This window comes from Chiloscyllium plagiosum, chromosome 2 (assembly GCF_004010195.1).
Source record: "Chiloscyllium plagiosum isolate BGI_BamShark_2017 chromosome 2, ASM401019v2, whole genome shotgun sequence".
Taxonomy (NCBI): Eukaryota; Metazoa; Chordata; class Chondrichthyes; order Orectolobiformes; family Hemiscylliidae; genus Chiloscyllium; species Chiloscyllium plagiosum.
The window spans coordinates 81,806,750-81,829,016 of record NC_057711.1 but is presented as its reverse complement, the minus strand read 5'-3'; the positions used below and the strand labels follow the sequence as shown (position 1 = coordinate 81,829,016).

General features: G+C 40.5%; 1 protein-coding gene across 2 annotated transcripts in view; it reads left to right on the top strand.

The window, feature by feature from the left end:
* Nucleotides 1-22,267, top strand: part of LOC122561225 — a 151,033-nt gene that overhangs the window by 48,979 nt on the left and 79,787 nt on the right. For both annotated transcript variants that reach the window (XM_043712843.1, XM_043712838.1), the window contains 3 exons: nt 9,894-10,049; nt 18,321-18,370; nt 19,538-19,688. In XM_043712843.1, coding sequence (XP_043568778.1) covers nt 9,894-10,049; nt 18,321-18,370; nt 19,538-19,688 — 357 coding nt within the window. The remainder of the gene's footprint in view (nt 1-9,893; nt 10,050-18,320; nt 18,371-19,537; nt 19,689-22,267) is intronic.

The following is a 22,267-nucleotide window of genomic DNA, read 5'->3' as shown; positions in this document are numbered from 1 at the left end:
CTCCACCACCTTATAAGGTCCTGTCCACCTCGGCTCCGACCACTTCCGTTTGATCACCTTCAGCAGGACCCAGTCTGTCGTAGATGGCACCTGGCTCTGTAGTTCCCCCTTTTCCGGTCCAACCTGTTTGGAGAAAGCTGACACCAAAGCTGTTAGTTGGTCATAGTAAGGTTTATACCTTAGGGAGGCTCCTCCTCCCTCTAACATCTGTATTCCAGCTCCTGGTCCCGGGAACTGCTGCCCTGTTGTCAGCTCATACGGGGTTAACCCTGTGATAGAGTTTACTGAGCTTCTAATGGACATTAAAGCTAAAGGTAGGGCATCCACCCAGCTTAACTTTGTTTGTGCACACACTTTTCCTATTTTTCCTTTTATGGACTGATTCATTCTTTCCACTTTTCTCTGTGACTGAGGATGGTACACTATTCCAAATGCATGTTTCAGTCCTAAAGCTGCTTCAACTTCTTGCAGGTCTTTATTCTTAAAATGTGTGCCATTATCTGACCTGACTTTCTTTGGAAACCCATACGTTGGAATAGATTGGTTTATCAAGAATTTGATCACTGTCTTTGCATCTTCCTTTTTCGCAGGTATTGCTTCTGGCCAACCAGTGTATACATCCACTGCTACCAGAAGGTACCGATAACCGTTTACTCTCTCTATCATATCAGTGTAGTCAATCACTATTTCCTGACCTGGCATTCTTGGGAGAGGGAATTTTCCCTCGTGTGGTTTCACTGTTGCTCTCACGTTGTATTCTGTACATGTCCTACATTCCCTGATATAATTTTCAATCATCGCTGGCAAGAACGGATGCCACCAATGTATCAGATACCTCTGCATCTGTGTTTTTCCACAATGTGTGAGCCCATGTGCCTCCTGAAGCATAGAAGCTATCAAACCTGGGGGTAGCACTGGTCTACCATCCAGTGACCTCCAAATCCCTTCTGACTCTGTGGCCCCTCTCTCTCTCTCTCCATACTGTCAGTTCATGAGAAGAGGCTTTCTGCTGCTCTTTTATTAACACATTCGCATCGCAAGCGGGCAGCAGGTCATACACTGTTCTCTCTGTTTGTACCATTATATACTGTGGTGTATACCGTGCTGCTTTCTTCGCTGCTGAGTCTGCTTCCTGATTACCCTTCGCTACTACTGTATCTGCTTTATCATGTCCTCAACATTTGACCACTGCCACATCTGCAGGTTTCATCAGGGCCTCCGCTAATCTTTTCATATCTTTTTCATGTTTAATTGGGGTTTTTGCTGCTGTTAAGAATCCTGCCCTGATCCGTTGACTAAGTTCTACCTGTATAGCTCCTGCCGCATATGCAGAGTCGGTATAGATATTTACTCTTTTTCCCTCTGACCATTCTAACGCAGCTATCATTGCCTGTAGTTCAGCCAACTGGGCTGATTCTTTACCTGTCACTTTTCCTGTCAACAGTTCCTCAAATCCCTCACTTCTCTGTCGCACCACTGCATAGGCTGCTTTAAGTCCTTCAATTGGATGTCTATAACAGCAACCATCTGTGAACAGCACTTCTTCTGGGTCTACTAATGGAATTGCCTGTAAATCTGCCCTTACTTTGGAATCTCTCTGTACCCTTTCCTCACAGATGTGTGGCTCTCCTTCTCCCATATTATCAGCCATGTTAATTCCTTCATGTGTAAAAATTATATGTGGTGCATTCAAGATTTTCTCTAACCTAGTTTGACGTCATTGTAAAGGCTGTTGAGTTCACATAGGCCACTATACTATGTGTCGTCAGTACTGTTAATGAATGGCCCATGACTATATGTGCTACCTTTTGGAGAATTTTTGCTACCCCTGCTGCATGTCTTGTACATGGCAAGTATCTGTCCTCCACTGGGTCAAGAGTAACACTTACGTACATCAGCACCTGCCTGCCTCCCCCTTTTTTCCGAAAAAGAACACCATTTATTGTGTGTAATTTTTCAGAAATATCGAGGAAAAATGGCTCTTTGTAATCTGGGACCGCTAAATCAGCAGCCCGCGTTAAAGCCTGTTTAAGAGATATGAAACTTTCGTCTGCCTCCGTAGTCCACTGCAAATGGGCTGACAAATTTCTCATACCTTGCTCATTTACCATGGCCCTTAAAGGGAAAGTGAGCTCCCCATATGACGGAGACACACCTGTTCCCTTAGCAGAAATAATTCTACCCAAAAAAGACATCGTTTGTCTGCAGCATTGCAATTTAACCCGTGAAACTTTAAAGCCGACACTATACAGGTGAAACAGCAACGTCTTTGTGGCTTCCAAACAAGAAACATGGTCGGGTGCTGCCAAAAGAATGTCATCCACATACTGGATCAATACCACCCCCTTTGGGCGCGTCAGATCCTTCAGCTGCTGTTTCAGTACCTGATTAAACACCCCAGGTGACAAAATAAACCCTTGAGGGACCCTTGTATAACGTAATTGTTGGCCTTTATAGGTAAACGAAAAAATGTCCCTCAAATGATCAGCTAAGGGCAAACAAAAGAACGCGTTGGCGAGATCAATGCACGAGAACCACTTATGGTCAGGGGTCAGCACAGACATTGCAGTGTAGGGGTTTGGAACCGGAACTGTTGGAGTAGAAACGACACTATTATTCCGTCGAAGATCATGCGCCATCCTATATCTGCCTGTATTCTGCTTCTCTACAGGTAAGATAGGTGTTTTCCAAGCTGACTGGGAGGGTTCTAGCACCCCTGCTGCTAACAATCCTTCGATTGTGTCGGCAATGCCGGCTTCAGGCTCTGGTTTGTGTGAATATTGTCTCTGCCAAATCGGAGTGTGGTCTATTAAATCAAATGTGATTGGTGTGACGTGTTCGCAGTACCCAACGTCCATTGAACTTGCTGACCACAAGGTATCTGGTAGAGAGTCAAGCATCGCCGCAGCCTGTGGATGGTCTGTTTTCTCCCTACCATGAAACCGTTCAATCTGCCTATGGTCCAGCAGTACCTTGTCAGTTGTCCTGCACATAATTCTATAGGCTTTCTCCGATGGTGAATATTGTAAACCGGGTAACTGAGTCCACACCCAGTCCGTTAACACCATCAAGCGTTTGCACATAGGTCCCAGATCCTTGGCCTGATATTCAGCATGCAGGGCCAATGTGACATGAGGTATAGCTTCTTCAGACATCTCATACCATTCCAACTGTTCTGCAGTTAATTAAACAACACCTGCCACACCTTCGTTTCCAAGCAGAATGCAACTGGAAGAAATGTCCCATTGCGTCCCTTCTAGGTGCTGATAGAATGCATGCTGATAAATTTCATTATCATCTCTATCATAATATAAAGTAACATGAAGGGGATCTGCAGGAGGAGCATAGGGATGCAACATCTGAACCCAGGGTCGCCATTGACTGTATAAAGACTGTATGCCGTTGTTTTGCCTGTCTTCGGGTTCGAGAAGTCCCCAGTATATATCTGCCCACAGCCCTTCTGCCGTTGGTGATGTGTCCGGTGATAATATCATTTGGGATCCAGAGTGAATCATTGTCATAGAACAGTTGACGGAATGGCCATTTGGAAAGGTCACCACCAGTCCGTCTGGTCCGCACAAAACCGAAACCCCGCATCTCACCAGCAAGTCACGTCCCATCAAATTCACGGGGCATGCAGATGATGAAATATACTGGTGACGAAAGGTCTGTCCGGCCACTGATGTAATCAGTGGCGATGTCAAAGGCAGATTTTCTGGTTTACCCGAGAACCCTACTAACTGGATGCGAGAGGATGACATGCTTGACTGAGGTATATCACAAGTGATGGTAGAAAATCTTGCACCCGTGTCAACCAAAAAAGACAGATTCTTATCCATTACCCTCATTTGCATATAGGGGTCTGGCAACCCCACATGCCCCTGGGTTCTCAGGCCCCGTCAATATTCATACCCCTGCCCTTCCAGCATAGTTTGGGGGTACTGTCCTTGCACCGGGGCTGCAGCTGCATTTGGGACTTGATAAGGCTGAACAGCCTGTTGAAAAGGAGGCTGACTTGCACAGAGATACCGTCCTCGGATCAATCCCTGGCCTCCCTGGGTTCCCCACAACATGGGACAATCCCTTCTCCAATGCCCGGGTTGGCCACATTCAAAACAGGTGTTGAGTGGCTGACCTCTGAGTCCTCCGCGGCCCCTTCCTCTACCACGCATTCCTCCCGGTACACCTATTGGTCTGCCCCCATATTGGGGGTAGGGTGGCATCCAATCAGGTGTTGGATCTAAACTTGGCAGTTTGTCTTGTGGCAACGGCCGCTGAACCATCTGATTAGTCGTCGTTTGGGAGGCCTTCTTTGTATCATTAGCCTTCCTTCTAGCCTCATCGAGCTGTAACTTCAGCAACTGCACTTTATCTGACTCATTACTCTGTTTATCCTCATCCTGTTTTGTCCTGTAACGCTTCATGTGATGCGTCAAATGTTTTTCCCACTGTTCTGTAGAACAACCTGGGATGTCAGGATTACTCTCCATTGCCTCTTTTACTTCCTTTGGCATCCCTGTCATGACGGCATTCCTAAATAACGTGGTCTGTAGCTGACCTGACCCTGGATGGCTCCCCGCAGTATCTGCCCACGTGTTCTTACACCTAGCCAAAAAAGACAGACATATCCTCACCCTCCTTCATTGTGAAGGTGAGTGAGTGCATCGCTCCCGGTGGAATCAGAAACCTATCCCTCATTGTTCTTCCCACACTGGTGGCATGCTGCACAAACTGTTCCGAATCAGGTAATAAGGTGGTCCCCACAGACGCTTCAATCTGCTGTATTTCCCACATATTCAATTGCTTACCCAGCAATGCTCTCCAATCGCCCATGGCTAACTTGTACCCTAGTGTATATTGAGAAAACTTTACCATCAAGGGCCCACCCCCCTCCATGGGTGGGGGCATTTTATCCAGGATACAGTTCATGTCAGTAAATGTAAAAGGCTGATAGACATTCCCCAGATAAGAGCCTCTGTAAATTAATGGCCTTTGGTGGTGCTGATACTTTATAGGTTGTCGTAATGTGTCTCTTTGACGCAAGTCGTAACTTAGTTCAGGGAGGGGCTTCAGTGGAGGGCCATGTTCAGTCTGCATTGTGAGTGAGCCTTTCAAGGTGACCGGGTAGGTGTTTGGATCATTGTCTGTCAGGGATTCTTCGTCCTCAATATCTATACTACTTTTAGACTCCTCCTCATCCAATTTCTCTCTATCCTGTTCTTCCCTCAAATCTCTCCTCCTTCTGTCTGAGAACCTATCATCCAATAACTGACCTGAATCATGTAATCTTCCCCTCTTTTCATTCTCAGCACTATATGGTGTTGAATGAACATCTGGCTCCTGTACTGGAACACATCTCCCCTGTTTTAGCTGTTCTTTATTCCTACTGTGCATCATTGTCACCCTATTTGCTTCCTCCGCTTCCTTAACCCTCTGATCAACTTCTAATAATTTTTCTACTTTTCTAATGCTTTCTTCTACAGCCTCCGCCAGTCTCTGTTTTACTACATTGTACTCTCTTGTTCCTACTTCTTGCATGTCTAACACCCATACATAAGTGGCATTTGTATTACAGGATATGGAGGCGGTGATTGTACCACAGGCAATTTAGGATATAATGGCGCAGATGGTCCTGCCTTTCCTATCTCCTTTGTCAAATCTGTTGTGAAAGTACCACCTACTCCCTTTTGTAATGTTTCTACCGCCATACAGGCTAACGTCATGTTGTGCAGATGAATCCTCCTCTCTTCTTTCTCCCCGCCTTCTTTTGTCCACTTTCTTCTAACTAATATTGACCCTTTCTTTCCCTTCATGTGCTCTTCTACTTCTAATTTAGCTTGTTCTTCTGCTTTTCCTAAAAACAGTGACAATTTCTTCTTCTCCTCATCATTCGGGACTTTGCCTTGTTTCTGTAATTCCTCCCAAATCTTATCATATTTCTCCATCATTGCTTTTTGTTTATTCTTTGCAAGCCCACTGACTAACTGACTTCTGACTTTACCCCACTGCTGTTTTTACGGGCAACATTAAATCGGAAGAACATCCTCCATATTCTTCACACTCTTTATCAAACTCCCCTTCCATTTTATGTATTTTATTTTAATCCTCCTGTCCAGTAGTCAGTTAGTTTAGATATAAATATAACCAAACAACCAACCCAATCAAAGACAAAGCCGGTGGCTGGTCAGTTTGGATGAAATACACCCAAGCAACTGATCCTTTCAGCGAGATTTATCAGCAGTTTTGTTGTCACCGTTAGGTTTCCACTTCCAACTCTCTCTCACTGAAACACCACCGTCTTGGTCTTCAAAACGCTACTGGTTTTTTTTCCACCCTCCGTACATTGCCCAATATAATTTCTAAAACTTACAAAACATCAATCATGCATCAAAATTTGTGAGCATTGCTTTTATGAGATCCTGCTCAATGGACTTTAAACCTCCTCACATTTACGTACCTTGTTGCTTTTATGGGGACTCTAACCCCGAGGGACTTTAAACCCTAATGTACCTTAGCAATGCTTTGTCCACTTACTGTTACTAGGACACTTGCAGTATAATGACAACAATCAATTTAGTATCTCCAATTGCAGAACTTTGATGTAAACAGGCGTCTGCTCACTTTTTTTTATGCGGCGCCGCTTGTTGTTGTCATCAAACGTCAGTTGTCTGTTGTTTCTATTTTTCTCTTTCCATCACTTCTCCGTCTTCATCACGTCGGGGTCACCAAATTGTTGGACTTTGGCTCAATCTACCAATTTAAATTTACTTTCTTCTATGTGTGAGCCAAGTCCTGCGTATTCTTTTAAATGAAGCAATAGGAGAAGATATTCGGTCTCACACTCTTAATTTTATTTTACACAGTAAGTGAACAAAGCATTCAGAGCTCTGGGTCTAAACCTCTTTGTCCCTGACAAACTACAAAGTGTATCAGTTCAAAAAGTAAGATCTCGTTTTGTCCCTGCCCCAGTCTTTTATACAATAAAAATCGTCATATAAACACTGAGGTAGAATTATCTTCTGATTGGGTGTTAGTCTGACTCCATTCCCCGCCTCCTCGCATTCCTAGCTGTCCGACTCCACGTGACCTTCTTTGCCCACGAAATGGAGTATCACGTGACCTCTACCCACTTCCGAGGCGCGAAACGGAACATCACGTGATCGCCCGCCCTCTTCCGGGGCGCGAAATGGGACGTCACGTGACCGCTCCGCGCTCTTCCGGGCGCGAAACGGGACGCCACGTGACCGCCCCGCACTCTTCCGGGTGCGAGATGGGGACGTCACGTGACCGCCCCCCACAGGGTTTTGAGTGCTGAATCCATCCAGAGTCACAGCCAGCCTTCTGTTTTTAAAGTAAGGAATATATTTACACAACACTCCCTAGGACCTTACCATTAAGTGTATAAGTGCTAAGATTTGCTTTCCCAAAATGCAGCACCTCGCATTTATCTGAATTAAACTCCATTTAATAATTTCTTGTGTTGTCTATTTCAATACTGGAATGATATCTACTTCAACTTTCTTCAGACTTCCGTAAGCTTTCAATTGGAAAGTGTGTACTCATTTAATCTCTCCAGTGTTACGTTCTTCTATTTGTTGTAAATGTATGAATCATACAGCAGAATTGCTGGAACAAAAATGTGTTGTTTATTTGAAGGTAAGAGCATATACATATTTGTAACTTTTCTCCTTTTAGGGAGTTATGGATGTAGGTTTGCTTGCTGAGCTGGAAGGTTCATTTTCATGAAAATGAATCTTCCAGCTCAGCGAGAAAACCTACATCCAGAACCTCATCCTGAGCTACAAATCTTCTCAAAACTCGCTAGGGAGTTATAAACAATATATCAAATGCATTCAAGACAAACCATAAAATGTAGAAGCAGAAGTGGACCATTTAGCCCATTCCGCTCTTCATGGCTTACCTGATAATCTTCAACTCTAAATCCAGTTTCCTACCTTTTCTCCATAGTCCTTGATTTCCTTGATTATTAAAAATCTGCTTTCTCAGTCTTGAATGTAATTAACTACCTAACCCAATAGCTTTCTGTGGTAAAGAGTTCCATAGATTCAATACATTCTGAAAGAAAACAATCCTCTTCATTTCTGTTTTAAAAGTGAGATTCTTTAATCTAAATTATATCTTCTGGTCCGAGACTCTTTTCACATCTATCCTGTCAAGCTCTGTATGAATCTTGTATGTTTCAATAAGGCCACTTCTCATTCTTCTATATTCCAATGAGTACAGGCCCAACCTGCTCAACCTCTCCTCATAAGACAGTTCTTCCATACGTGGTATCAATCTTCTGTGAACAACCTTCAATGCCAGTGGAATTTCCTTTGATAAGAGGACCAAAATTGTTCATGTATTCTTTCTTTGCTCAGGCTAGTGCCTTGTATAGCAAAGCCTCCCTACTTTTATATTGAATTCAGTTTGATATAAATGTCAATATTCCATTTGTCTTCCCCATTACCTGCTGAACTTGAATGCTAGCATTTTGTGATTTTTGCACCAGGAATCCCAAATCATCCTCCTGTAGCTTTCTGCAGCACTTCTCCATTTTAATAATATCAACTCAGTTCTTCCTGCCAAAATGTATAACCTCACATTTTCCTCCAGTGTTATTCCATTGGCTAAGATTATTCCTACCAGCATTCTTTGAGTTATCCTCCTTCCCACTTATTTTTGTCATCTACAAATTTGGCTATAATACATTCATTTTCCTAATTGAAGTCATTCATATATAGTGCAAATAATTGTGGCTTCCCCAGCACTGAATCACTGTAACACTTCATAGTTACAGTTGCCATCCTTAAAATGCCCCTCTTATCCAAATCCTCTGACTTCTAATGTTTAACCAGTCCTCTATCTATGCTAATATACTGCCCCCAATGTCACAGGCTCCTATTAAGTAGGTTAATGTGAAGTACCTTAGCAAATGCCTTCTAAAGATCCAAATATATTCCAGTTACTGCTTCCCCTTTATTTTGTTTGTTCCATCCCCAAAGAATTCTAATAAATTTGTCAGGCATCATATCCCCTTCATGAAGCTATGCTGACTTTGCTTGATCATATTATGTATTTCTAAATGCTCTATTATATCCTTTTGTAATGGACTTCCCAATAACTGACGTTAAGGTAACTGGCCTATGGTTACCTTTGTCTTTGTCTCCTTCCCATTTTGAATGCAGGCATTATCTTGGCGGTTTTCTAATCCTCTGGGACTTTTCCAGAATCTGTCTCTGTAGCTACTTTAAAGGCTCCTTACTGAATGAAGGATATACTCGGCAAAGAGAGAGTGAATGAAGATTCATCAACTGATCCTCGGGATATTGGAATTGCTCAGTGAGGAGAAATTGAGTCTGTATCAATATTCTTCAGAGTCTAGAAGAATGAGAGGTGATCTCATTCAGTACACAACATTTTTACAGGTTTCTACAGGGTAGATACAAGAAGGGTGTTTCCCTTTGCCTGGGAGCCTAAAACTAAGAGGACAAGCTCAGATCAAGAAGTAGGCTGTTTCGGACTGAGGTGAGAAAGTATTTCTTCAGTAACAGGCTGTTGAATCTTTGGAATTCTCTACTCTGGAAGGCTGCAGAGGCTGTGTCATTGAGTATATTCAAGACAGAGATGGATAGATTTCTGATATTAAAGTGTTTGAGCGATGAGGAGATGCTGTAAGAAAATGGTATTCAATTAGATCCAGTTGAATGGTGGAACTGGCTTCGGGGGCTGAATGGCCTACTTCTGCTGCTATTTCCTATATTGCAAGGAAGAATATTCAAGAAAGCTGGTATTGTATGGTGTGGCATAACTGTGAAAGTTATTTTTGGGAATTTGAAGTAATTTCTTTATTAAAAAAGGGTAAAGCCATGTCTTTCTCTCTATGCCTTTAGGGCTGACAACAACGAACAAGGTGTCATCCAGGCAGCTGACCAAACGGCCTGTAAGTGCTAAGGTTCTAAATAGCAAACAAGTACCACAAGAAACATCAAGATCCAAAACAGTGCTTCAAAATCCAGCAGTGACTTCATTGGCAACAATGAAATCAGGTAAGTTTAAAACAGTGAACACTTCCTTCAAATGCAGTTTAACTTTTGAATTTTGGAATGAATATTCAGGTCCTATCTATTAAAATTTTGAGTTGTTTTTCAGGGTGAATTATTAATGGCATATAATCATAATCGATTAAAGTATTTTATGTATTAGGGCATGCTGCGGAAAATGATTTTTAGGCACATTTTGGTGTTTCCTTTCTCACTTTTTTCTCTTATAAACGTTTCACTGCTTTTACTGGCACGCAGCGTGAGAGAGATCTCTAAGGCCCCTTTGAAAATGAATCTGGGAAGATTGGTATGGGGAACAAGGAAATGACAAAGAGTTAAACAGATATTTTGTGCCAATCTTTATTAAGGGTAGACATTTTGAACATCTCATTAACAGTAAAGAATATAAGGGGAGAAATTTAGTACCATCACCATCACTGTGAAGTAGTAATAGACAAACTATTGGGGCTAAGGCAGATAAATCCCCTGACCCTGATGGCTTGCATTCTAGGATCCTAAAAGAAGTAGCTACAGTGATAGCAGATGCATTGGTTGTAATTTTCCAAAAAAAAACCCTTGGAATTGGAGAACTACTGGAGGATTAGAAAACTGCCAAATTGCCCCCATTTTCCAAAAAGAAAGCAAGGCAAAAAGTGGTAACTATAGGCTGATTAGTCTAACTCAATTGTTGGAAAAATTCTAGAGTCAATTATTAAAGGAACAATAACAGAACATTTAGGAAGTTAAAGTCTAATCAAGCAGAGTCAACATGGCTTTGTGAAAGGAAGATCATGTCTGACTAATTTATTAGTTTTTCAAGGAAGTATGGATAGAGGGGTACCAGTCGATGTGTTGTACTTGGACTTGTGGAAAGCTTTTGACAAGGTACCTGGCAAAAGGTTAAGTCATGAGATAAGAGCCCATGATGTTGGAGGTAGTATATTAGCCTGGATAGAGAATTGGCCCATGGGCAGGAAACAGTGAGGGGGATAAGGGGTTCTTTTTCAGGTTGGTGATCTGCATTTAGTGAGTTTCCACTGGGATCAGTACTGGAACTGCAACTGTTTACAATAGATATTAATGACATGGAGGAAGGAACCAAATATACTGCAGCTAAATTTGCACATGATACAAAAATATTTGGAAATGCCACCTTTGAGAGGGATACAAACTGAGAGATATGAAAGGTTGTGTAGGTGGGCAAAAAGTTGGCAAATTGAGTATAATATGGGAAAATGTGAAGCTGTTTAATTTTGAAGGAAGATAAAAACAGAATATTATTTAAATGGAGAAAAATGCAGAATATTATTTAAATGGTGAAAAATGCAGAAAAATAAAACATAAAGGGTCTTGGGTGTATTTGTGCACAAAAAACACAGGAAGCTAACACAAGGTGCAGCAACTAATCAGAAAGACTAACGGAGATCTCATTCCAAGGTGGTTGGAGTATAAGAGTAAGTAAGAACAGCTTGATTAACAATAGAAAGATAAAAGTGACTCATTGCAGTTCCACATAAGAAAGGAATTTTTAAAATGTGAGGAAGACTAGAGTGAAATGGGTACTGAGGTCAAGCAAGTATATCTGGCAATTTGGTTCCAAGTGGGAATTTGATGCAAAGAGGGTAAAAGGCGCTTGAAGTAAGTTTTGTTGTAGTAAATAAAATGTGCTGAGTGGGGAGTATGGTGAAAAGAAGAGGTGCTATTTCTGTTGACTGTTTTTCTAAACTTCAATTGTTCTACACTTTTCAGTATGTTCATTGGTTGATAAGAAACCACGCTCCGGGGCTGACTTAATTGCTGTGTATTTGAAAAGTGTTTATTTTTTGGAGAAGTATTAAGAAGTAGCTTTACTTTGATTTAATGGAGAAACACAAAAACTAAAGGATACTTAGGGCAAGTATAATAATGTAATATAAGTTACCCAAAACAGAAAAAAAATTAATGTAAACGAAGTAAAGTTAAGACATGACAGCACAGCTCAGTCAAGTGGAATATGTAACCTGTAATTTGTAGGATGTCATGAACCCTACCGGTGCCCTGGACCAACTATGCAGAAAGTTGAGTTCCAGGTTTCAGAGCTGGAGCAATGGCTGGAGTCACAGTGGTCCATCTGCAAGGCTGAGTGTTATGTCATTGCCAAGTTCAGAGAGGTGGTCACAGCACAGCTTAAGGGCCTGGAGGCAGAAAAGGTATGGATGACTACAAGGCAATCCAAGAGAAACAGGTAGGTAGTGCAGGAGACCCTTGGGGTCCTGCTCACAAATCTATTTTCAGTTTTAGAAACTGATGAGGGTGCTATTCCTCAAGGGAGTGCAGTCAGTGTGTGGTTTATGGCACCACGAGCAGCTTGGCTGTAGCAGAGGGGAAGACAAACAGTAGTGAAAGGGGATTCATTCAGTAAGGGAACAGACCAGTGGTTCTGAGAATGTAGATGTCACTCCAAGGTAGTATGTTGTTTTCCTGGTGCCAGCACAGAGTAACTGTCGGACATTCTTCTGGACGAGGGTGAAAAGCCAGAGGCCATGGTCCACATTTGTATTTAAAGCTTAGGTAAGGTAGGGATGTGGTTCTGCAATCGGAATTTGGGGATCCAGGTAGAAAATTAGTGAGCAGGACCTCAAATGTAGTTATCTCAAGATTGCACTCCGTGCCATGTGTAAATGAGTGCAGAAATAGGAAGATAAGTTATGTCAATTCGTGGCTGGAAAGCTGATGCGTGATGGTTGCCATTAGATTTTAAGGATACTGGGACTGGCTCTGGGGAAGATGGCACCTGTACAAGCTGATCACGTTGCATTTGAGCAGAGCTGGTACTGTTCCTTGTGGGAAGTTTTTCATTAATGCTGTCGAGAGAGCTTTGACACTGAAACAGAGAGAATGTCTGAGAAGAGGTTTCACAAAATACTTGGACAGATAGCACCAGGGTAAAGGATGGTAAGTTAATAGATAAAGTCATAGTGAGGGAGAAGTAATTAAGTCGAAATCAGGATTACTGTGCATGTATGTAACAGTATGCAGTATAGTAAATAAAACTGCAATGTTTTTGGGACAAATTGCTATTTAGAATTAAGGTGTTGCAATAATAAGACAGGCCTAGCTCAAAGAATGGCCAGACTGGGTGTTCAGTATTCTTGGGTACACATTGTTTAGAAAAGACAGGAATGGAAGATGGATGGCTATATTGATAAGGAGGGCATTGCAGTGCTGGAGGAAAAAGGCTATTCCAGAAGGTTGAGAAGAATCAATTTGGCTAGAGCTAAAAAAACCAAAAAAAAACAATTCCATTGCTCAGTGTTGTCTATAAACCAACAACTAATAAGAAGGGTGTGCAGGGAGATTAGAGACATGGCAACATTTTACAGTAGTTATATGGCAGACTTCAATTATCCAAATATAGACTGGGCTACGGGTAGAGTGAGGGGAAAATATTTCGAGTTTATGTTCAGGAGAATTTCCTTTGCAGTGTCCAGACCAACAAGATAAAACTAATAGTGAACTTTGGAAAGGAGGTGGGCCAGTTGGATCAAATTTCAGTTGGGGAGTTTTTGGGTGTAGTGATCATTATATCATAAAGTTCAAGATAGTAGTAGTGAATTACATTAGCCAATCCAGAATATGAATAATCAGTTGGTGGGGAAGCGACTTTATTGGGGCAAGAATGGAGCTGGGCCAGATAGATTGGAATGAAAGGTAGGTGGGAAATCTGTAACTGTGCAATGGACTATCTTCAAAAAGAAACAATCTAGGTATGTTCCCTCAAAAAGGACAAGCCAATCCATTGCTCCTTGGATGAAAAATGAAGAGATATTAGTGAAAATAAAGAATAAAGTGTGCTTCTGGCAGGTGTCAGGTAGAAAATACAAATTGATACAAGAAGGAAAGTGAAATACAAGAAGGAAAGTGAAAAAGCATATTAGGGAAGCAAGGAGGAATAATGAGAAAAGACCGGGCAACGTGTAGGGCAACCCCAAAGTGTTATAGACTTCTAACTGGTGAAAGAGTGAGAAATGGGTGACCAAAAAGAGGGTTAAAGCAAGCAGGTAAGCTAAGGTATTAAATGAATTCTGCCACTAGAGTGGTTCATAAGTGAAGAAGGTAGATGTGTTGGATAGACTTAAAGTACTTAAGGTTAACAAGGGGATGCAACTGGATGAGATGCATCCAAGGATATTAAAGGAGTGAGAGTGGAAATTTCAGGGACACTGACCATAATCTTTCAGTCTTCCCTAGAATCATGGGAGATGCCAGAAACTTGGAGAATTGCAAACATTACCCCCCAAGAAAGGTTGTAAGGATAAGCCCATCAATTACAGACTAGTCTGTTTAAATTCAGTGGTGGGAACCTTTTAGAAACAATTATTCAGGTTAGAATAAGTAGTTATATGGAAAATGGAGGCGATTAGGAAGAGCAAGTATTGCTTTCTAAAGAGAAAGTCTTGTTTAATTAACTTGCTGGAGCTTTTCAAAGAGGTGTCAGGGAGGGTCCAAGATGAGGACAAGGCTGTTGATGCAGTGGATGTGGGCCTCCAGAAAGTATTCAAAATAGTATCACCTAGCAGACTTGTAAAGGGCGTTATAGGTAATGGAATAAAAGGGACAGGAGCAACATGAATACAAAATTGGTTGAGTGATAGGAAACAGAGTTATGGTCCATGGATATTATTTCAGGCTGGAGGAAGGTTTCTAGTGGAATTCCCTAGCTGTTGGTATTGGAAGCCTTGTTTTTCCTGATGTATGTTCGTGATTTATACTTTGGAGTGCAAGGGGATAATTTCAAAGTTAATGGATGATGTGAAACTTGGAAGTGTTGGAATCAGTGAGGAAGCGAGTATAGAGTTTCAAAAAGACAAGTTAGTCAAATGGGAGGAGAGGTGGAAGATGTAGGTCAATGCAGAAAAATTAGGTGATATATTTTAGTAGGAAGACATGAATAGACAATACAAAATAAAGGATGCATTACATGAGCAATTGGAGAGGTTATGGGTGCATGGTATTATTACTAGACTATTAATCTGGAGACTCAGGAAATGTTCTGGGGACTCGGGTTCAAGTCCTTCATGGCAGATGGTGAAATTTGAATTCAATAAAAATCTAGAAATAAGGGTCTAATGATGTCTATGAAATCATTGTTGATTATCGGGAAAAGTAGAGAAGATACAAAAGAACTATTCCGACTTGTACAAGGAACAAGAATGAGAGGGCACAACTTTAAAATTATTTGATGAAAAAGCAAAAGCGATGTGAGAAAAATCATCTTCACATGATGAATAGTTTGCGTCTAGAATGCACTGCCTCACAGTATGGTGGTGGCAGGTTCAATAGAGGGATTGCATGCAGACACAATGACCTAATTTGTGCCGTAATACCTCTATGATTCTTTGAAAAGCATAGGTCAAGTAAATATGAAGTCACCATAATCCCGAAGGATCATTGGGCTGCTGTCTCATTGGAGACAGGTGATTAGTGGTGAGTTTAACCTGAGAGCCACCACACCTCAGGCAAGGGTGAGAAAGTGTGACCATAAGGGTAACCTCAGCCAGCGCAGGAATCGGAACCATATTGTTGGTGTCACTCTGCATTGCAAACCAGTCATCCAGCTAATTAACTTAATATCTGTAAAGAAATTTCTCCTCATCTCAATCCTAAATCAATTCCTTATCCTGATGTTGTTTCCCCATATTCTGAATTCCTCAGCCAATCTCTCATTGTCTACCTTATCAAGTCACTTAAGACTTTTGAGTGTTCCATTGTCATCATCTCTCATTCATCAAATCCCAGAGAGTATAGGCCCAGTTTATTTATCTTCTCATCAAAGAGCTACCTATCATCTTATGGACAAGTCTACTGAAGTTTTGCTGCTCTGCATTCAAAGTAAATGTATATTTCCTTAAATATGGAATCTAAACCAGCTGCAATACTGCTGGTGTCGTCACACCAAAGCCCCGTATAATTATAACAACTTCTTTCATCTTGGACTCCAGTTTCCTGGTAATGTTCTGTTGCTTTCCTGATTACTTGTTATACCTGCTTATTAACTTCATGTTTCTTATACAAGTATGCTGAAATATTTCTGAATATCATTTGTAAATGTGCCTTGTAAAAAATGTGTTTTTGTCATTACCACTGAAGTGAAAAACTTCAAACTTCCTCACATTATGTTCCATCTTCTGCTTTGTTGCCCACTCATTTACCCTGTTTGTATTTCTTGGCAGCATCTCTGACTTCCTCAGAGCTTACCTTCCACCTAAATTTGTATCCTCAGAAAACAGATATGTTTCTCTTAGACACTTTGTTTAGATCATTAATGTGGATTATGTAAAAGAAGACTCAATAGCTGAGTAATTGGCCTCCTTCTTTCTCCTATTTCCTCTCCTCACTCCCCTTTCCTCTTACTCATCCAAGCCCTAATATGGTCACAATGGGCCTGGTGAGAAGGTTGACTTCAGCATAGCAGAGTTGTGGTGGATAAGCAGACTACCACAAATCATGTGGCATATATTGGTGAGTATTGGAGAACTCCTCCAATGCAGTGTAGGCAACAAACCAATTGTTTCAGCTCAGGTATGCTCCATGATGTACAATTTCTTTTGTGGAAGTGCTGTCACGTATGGATGGGTGGCAAAACAGAACCACAATCCATATTTAGAATAATAAGCTGTTGTTGCTTCATGAGAGCCTGACAACTTTTCTATGCTAACTTGCCCCATAGCCCTCTCATGCAGAGGGCTTCAAGTTTCCTTCCTCTCCTTGCGAAGGTCCAGCATTACTGTACCTTTCCAACTCTGCAGCTGCAAAGGAAAATCTGAAGTACTTCATCTGAAATGTATTTATTCACTTAAAGCTATAGTTGGCTGGTGTTTGGGGTGGGAGGAGTGTGTGGGGTGGCAGGCAGGGGGAGAGTTTGTCTCCTATTCAGCTAAAAGCATGTTCGGCAATGACTGTTTAAGATAGGCCATTGCTATAAACCCACAAAGTCCAAATAAGGAAGTTGAGTGTCAAATCAGCACTAAGGGGTATGTTGACTGCCTGCTGTGCAAGTTGCTAGTACATGGACTGCCTGTGTGATCATCGTTTATCATTTCTAACATGGCAATTGGTACAAGTTGTGCCGGCAATCATTGGGAGTGGACCCCTGTTATTTTTCAACAGAGCTATGTTTTGCAGCTCATTTATTTTAATTAAACATACATAATATTTAGTTTACCAACCTCGCTTATTTTATGTTAATAGTCAACTTATGGTTTCACAATTTGTGTTGGTGGCTAAAGCACAGCATGGATTTAAACTCTCCGTGATTCCTGTAGTTGCTTGATATGTTACCAATGGATAGGCAGAAAATCTAAATGATTCGTAAGTGAGCATTTATGATTTGAGTGATGGCACTATGGTATTCTTTTTATAAGTTTCAGACAAAGTGGTTAAGGAGTAGTGCAGTTTTCTGTTGGGCCATTTAATCTCATCATTGTTGTTTAAAATACAAATTTATTCCTATGTTTGAATTTTAATTGTGCTTTGTTTTCACAAGCTGGAAGCAATATTTAAAGCCATCACACCGTGCCTGGTATTTCATTGTACAACACGTGAGATCTTTGAAGAGTCAATATCTTGCAGTTAATAACAACCTGTAGCTGGAGACCACCCCACCCCATTTCTTCACTTCTATACTTTTCCAGCTAGGCCATAAAATTTAGCCTGCCCACTGTTTAGTCTGTGCACGTTAGTCATATTTTGGTGTGTTCAGCATATTATCCAGGTTAATATGTTTGATAATCTAATAGATCATTACTTATGAAATATGGTGAGTGGTTGGTTGATTTTGGCACCTGCCCACTTAGCGTATAGTAGGGGTCATCCTGAAAGTATGGTGGTGGGCTAGCCGCCTATTTTACATGTTCCCACCCACCTGCCAAAGGAGCCATTTAAAATCCACCTTTGTATTTTTGCATTTTGTGCCCTTAGATATAAAACCAAAGGCTACCTTTTGATGATTTTATATCTGTTTGTGCTGCTGTCTATAATGAACTGTTTCTGCATGCTGAAATCCTTTTACTCCTATTTTGGATCTCACAACTTAAGGTGTATTTTCTTTCTTCTTTGTTACATGTGAGATATTCTGCATCACATTTCATACATTAAACTGTCCCTGCTACCTGTCTTTCCAGCCTTCCAGCTATCTATGTTTTTCATAATCCTTATATGGTGCTCCCGTATATATTCTTGATTTTCTTATACTTTATTAATTACAAAATGGTGTGAAATGTATTGTTTTGTTCTTAGGTGAAGTCAGTGAAAGTTTGAACAATGCCTTGCAGCCCTATGACAAACTGGCAAGTATTTTATCCTCATTTATATTGCATTACAAACCTAGAATACCAAAGCTTCAGGAAATGTTTGTTTGAGCCACAAATACCAAGTATTTGTCAGTTTCACATCCATTCTGTGCTGAGTTAGCTGACCTCACTCCAGGGTAAAGATTGTCCTTGGCACATCTTTAAGGAAGAGCATTCTGATTCTTGTCTGGTGATGTCTGTTCCAAATTCCCTAAGTGAAAATATTGAGAAGGCGTTGGCTACTTAGAGACTTGAAAACAAAATTTACTCTATTGCAGGATTAGGCAGTACCATTTTTCAAATCAGATATTAAACAGAGGCCTCGATTGTCCCCTCAAGTGGATGTGAACATCCAATTATATTGTTTGAAGGGCAGGGAATTTCTCCCTTGTATTTTTCCCAGTAATATCCCAAAAGCAATAACTAAACCAGATTACATGATCGGTTGTAACTCCTAAACCAGATTCTGATCATTATCACCTTGCTGTTTATGGATTCTTACGGTGCACAAATTAGTTTTCATGTTTATTATATTACAATGTTAAGAAATACTTAATTGATTATGAAGTATTTGGGATGGCCTGTGGTCCTTTTTGTTAATGTAGGATTAGATTTGGCTGTAAAGTACAGTGTTTTATGACTCTGTGCCAAATGGCTCCTGAAATGGAAATAAACTGGAGCGTCGTTCTTCGGCCATCATTTGCATTTCTTTCTTGTTTGCAGAAAAGCCTTACGAAAATCTAACAACTGATTACTTCCTTGTTATTTTGGCTTTAAGTGATACAGGAGTGGGTAAAAGAAAGAAATGCAAAAGTAGGTGGAGTTTTATCGGTAACTTGCTTCACAAACCATTCCACAATCTATTTTCTGCATTGTTTGACACCACTAGTGGAAAATGGATCACCCATAAATGAAAATATTCAAAGGCCTTGAATTATGAAAGCCATATGGGTTACTGTCTTACATATATGAATTGTTTAAAATTTGATCTCCTTTCAAGCAGTGTGATTTCATTGGAAAAGTAGTTCAAATTGCCCTAGTTTTTTTCTATGCACATTGATGACAGCTGTATCAATTGTCCACTAGATGGTATTGTGTGATTCCACTGCGCAGAGTATCAAACACTAATGATCACGATCTTTTGTTTGTGTTATCTTAACCTAGATTGGTAAAGGGGCTGATGATAATTTACTATGGCTTTATCTTCCTGATGAGATCTGGATTCGGATTTTAACCCTCTTATCACACCAGGACCTCTGTCAAGTTGCCCAAGTCTGTCACTGCTTCTATCGCCTGGCAAATGATGAAACGTTATGTGAGTTTTCATTTAACAAGTAATTTATCTCATAGCTATCTTAAAAAAGTGATTATTTTTGAAAGTGCTTTCATTTGTTGCACTATTTAAAATCTATTTTCTTCCTAAAATAATCAACAAATTAGTGAAATCTGACTGAAAGATTTTTTAGAAGATAATAAATGCTGGTAATCTGAAATAAAAGCGGAAAATACACAGCTTGTCTAGATAATTGGTCAAAATCTGAAAGAGTTAATTTCAAATACTGATTCTATTGGGTAGATGTAGATTTTGAATGATATGACAGGATCACATGCTGTACTCTGCATGGTGTTGAGCACTTGAGGATTGCCATTCCTCTCATCCAAGTGAGTAGTGAATATTCTCTTAGTCTCAGAATAAATCTTGTAAAACTTGGATAGGTTATTTTTTCAGTCGCTTTTTCAAATTATCTTACAACTACTATGTTGTACCTGCTTCAATTAATCTTCTAGTAATTAATGGCTTTGATGATATTGATACAGGGATTTGGCTGCATCTAATCCCTCAGTGCCAAGAATACAAAATGATTGAAAATCCCGTATTTTGAAACAATGATGCCCAAAGTGAAACATTGCTAGAGTGACAACTCTTTCTCTTGGATCCATTTTTCTATTGCTGTGATGTATTTAAATAAGATAAAGGTAGCAAGTGCTTGCAATTTCTACTTTTGGTCCTTTAAAGGCCTAGTTGATTTGATATTTTGAGAAGGCTACAGTAAAAGCAATACTTTTAAGAAAATTATGAATAAATTACTTCTTGAAACATTATTTTCATATCGTGGTTCTATGCCTCTGTGTACTGGATAAATAATTGACTTGGATGTGGGCTGAAAATATGTTGCTGGAAAAGCGCAGCAGGTCAGGCAGCATCCAAGGAAAAGGAGAATCGACGTTTCGGGCATAAGCCCTTCTTCAGGAAAGGCTTGGATGTGGGACCATGTTGTAATATTTACAAGTTTGCAGATGATAGAAACTTGTTGGAATTGGGAGTTGTGAGAAGGTTGCAGAGAGGCTCAATGCTAATGTTTTAGAAAGGATTTTAAAATCTATATTTAGCAAGGATATTAGTCTGTATGATGTGCAATCTTCTGGGTCCTTTCCTTTTTTAAGGATAAGAGAGATATTTGCCTCTTTCAACGAAGGCAGGAGACAGACCTGACTGTATGCTAGTTATACATGTCCATAATTGGACCAGCCAATATTCCTGTAAATTCTTTATAGAATTCAGCTTGAAAGCCGTCTGGGCCAGGTGCCTTACCGCTCTGAAGTTGCCTGATTGCGTCAAGTATTTCTTGTACCGTTAGGGGAGCATTTAAGACCGATACCTGTTCCGGAGTTAGGTCCGGAAAGGTCAAATTTTTAAAAAATGATTGCATCCTCCTAGTCCTGTCTTCACAATCCTGCGATTTATATAAATCAGAATAAAATTTTCTAAAGATTGCGTTAATCCTTTTATGGTCATGAGTCCAAATACCCATACTTTTCTTGATAGGCGTGATAGTTTGAGGGGCCTTTTTTTTCCTTGCAAGAAATACTAAGTTTGTCGCCAACTTCATATAACCTTTGTTTTGCAAATAATATTTCCCTCTTAGCCGTTTGGGTAAGCATGGTATTTAGAGCTGTCCTCAGGGTCATAATCCTTTGCAATTTGATAATAGAAGGTCTATCGGCGTATGCTGTTTCAGCTGCTTTTAAGCGAGCTTCGAGCAGACGCTGTTGTTCTCCCTTTAATTTTTTCTGGGTCGCTGAGTATGAGATGATCAAACCTCGCACGTAAGCTTTGATGGTCTCCCACATCATTGATGGGTTGCTAGTTGTACCTAAATTAATTTCTAAAAATTCTTGAGAGAAGTACTTTACAAATTTACTATCTTTCATCAGGAAGGAGTCCATACGCCAATGCTGAGGGGATGTCCCATTGTTCCTCGCCTTGATTTCCATCTATACAGCAGCATGATCGGAAATTGCTATGCTACCTATTTTACAGGATGATATGGAATTTTAAAAAATTGAGGGGGCAAAATACATATCAATTCTGGTATGACATTTATGTGGATTGGAGTAAAAAGAAAAATCTCTGCCCTGTGGATGAAGACATCTCCATACATCATCTAATCCTATTTCTTTGTTCAAATCCACCAATTGTCTAGATCTGGGAGATACTCCTGCAGTACTCTTGGGAGTCCTATCTATTTCCGGATCCATAATACAATTAAAGTCTCCCCCTATAATTGTATGACTGGCATCGAGAGCCATCAATTTTGAGAAGGCTTCCGTGATAAATTTTAAAAGGATGGGCCGAGGGGACAATACAAATTTAAAATCCCATATTCCTCTCCATTTATAAGGGCTTTAGTCAGAATATATTGTCCAGATTTGTCTTTTATCTGATTTAGGATTTTGAAAGGGAAATTCTTCCGAATAAGAATAACTACTCCCCTGCTTTTTGAGCTAAAAGAAGAAAAAAAGGCCTGATCAAATCCACCCTGTCGTAATTTCAAGTGTTCTTTATCCGACAGGTCTGTCTCCTGTAGGAGAGCTATATCAACTCCTTCCTTC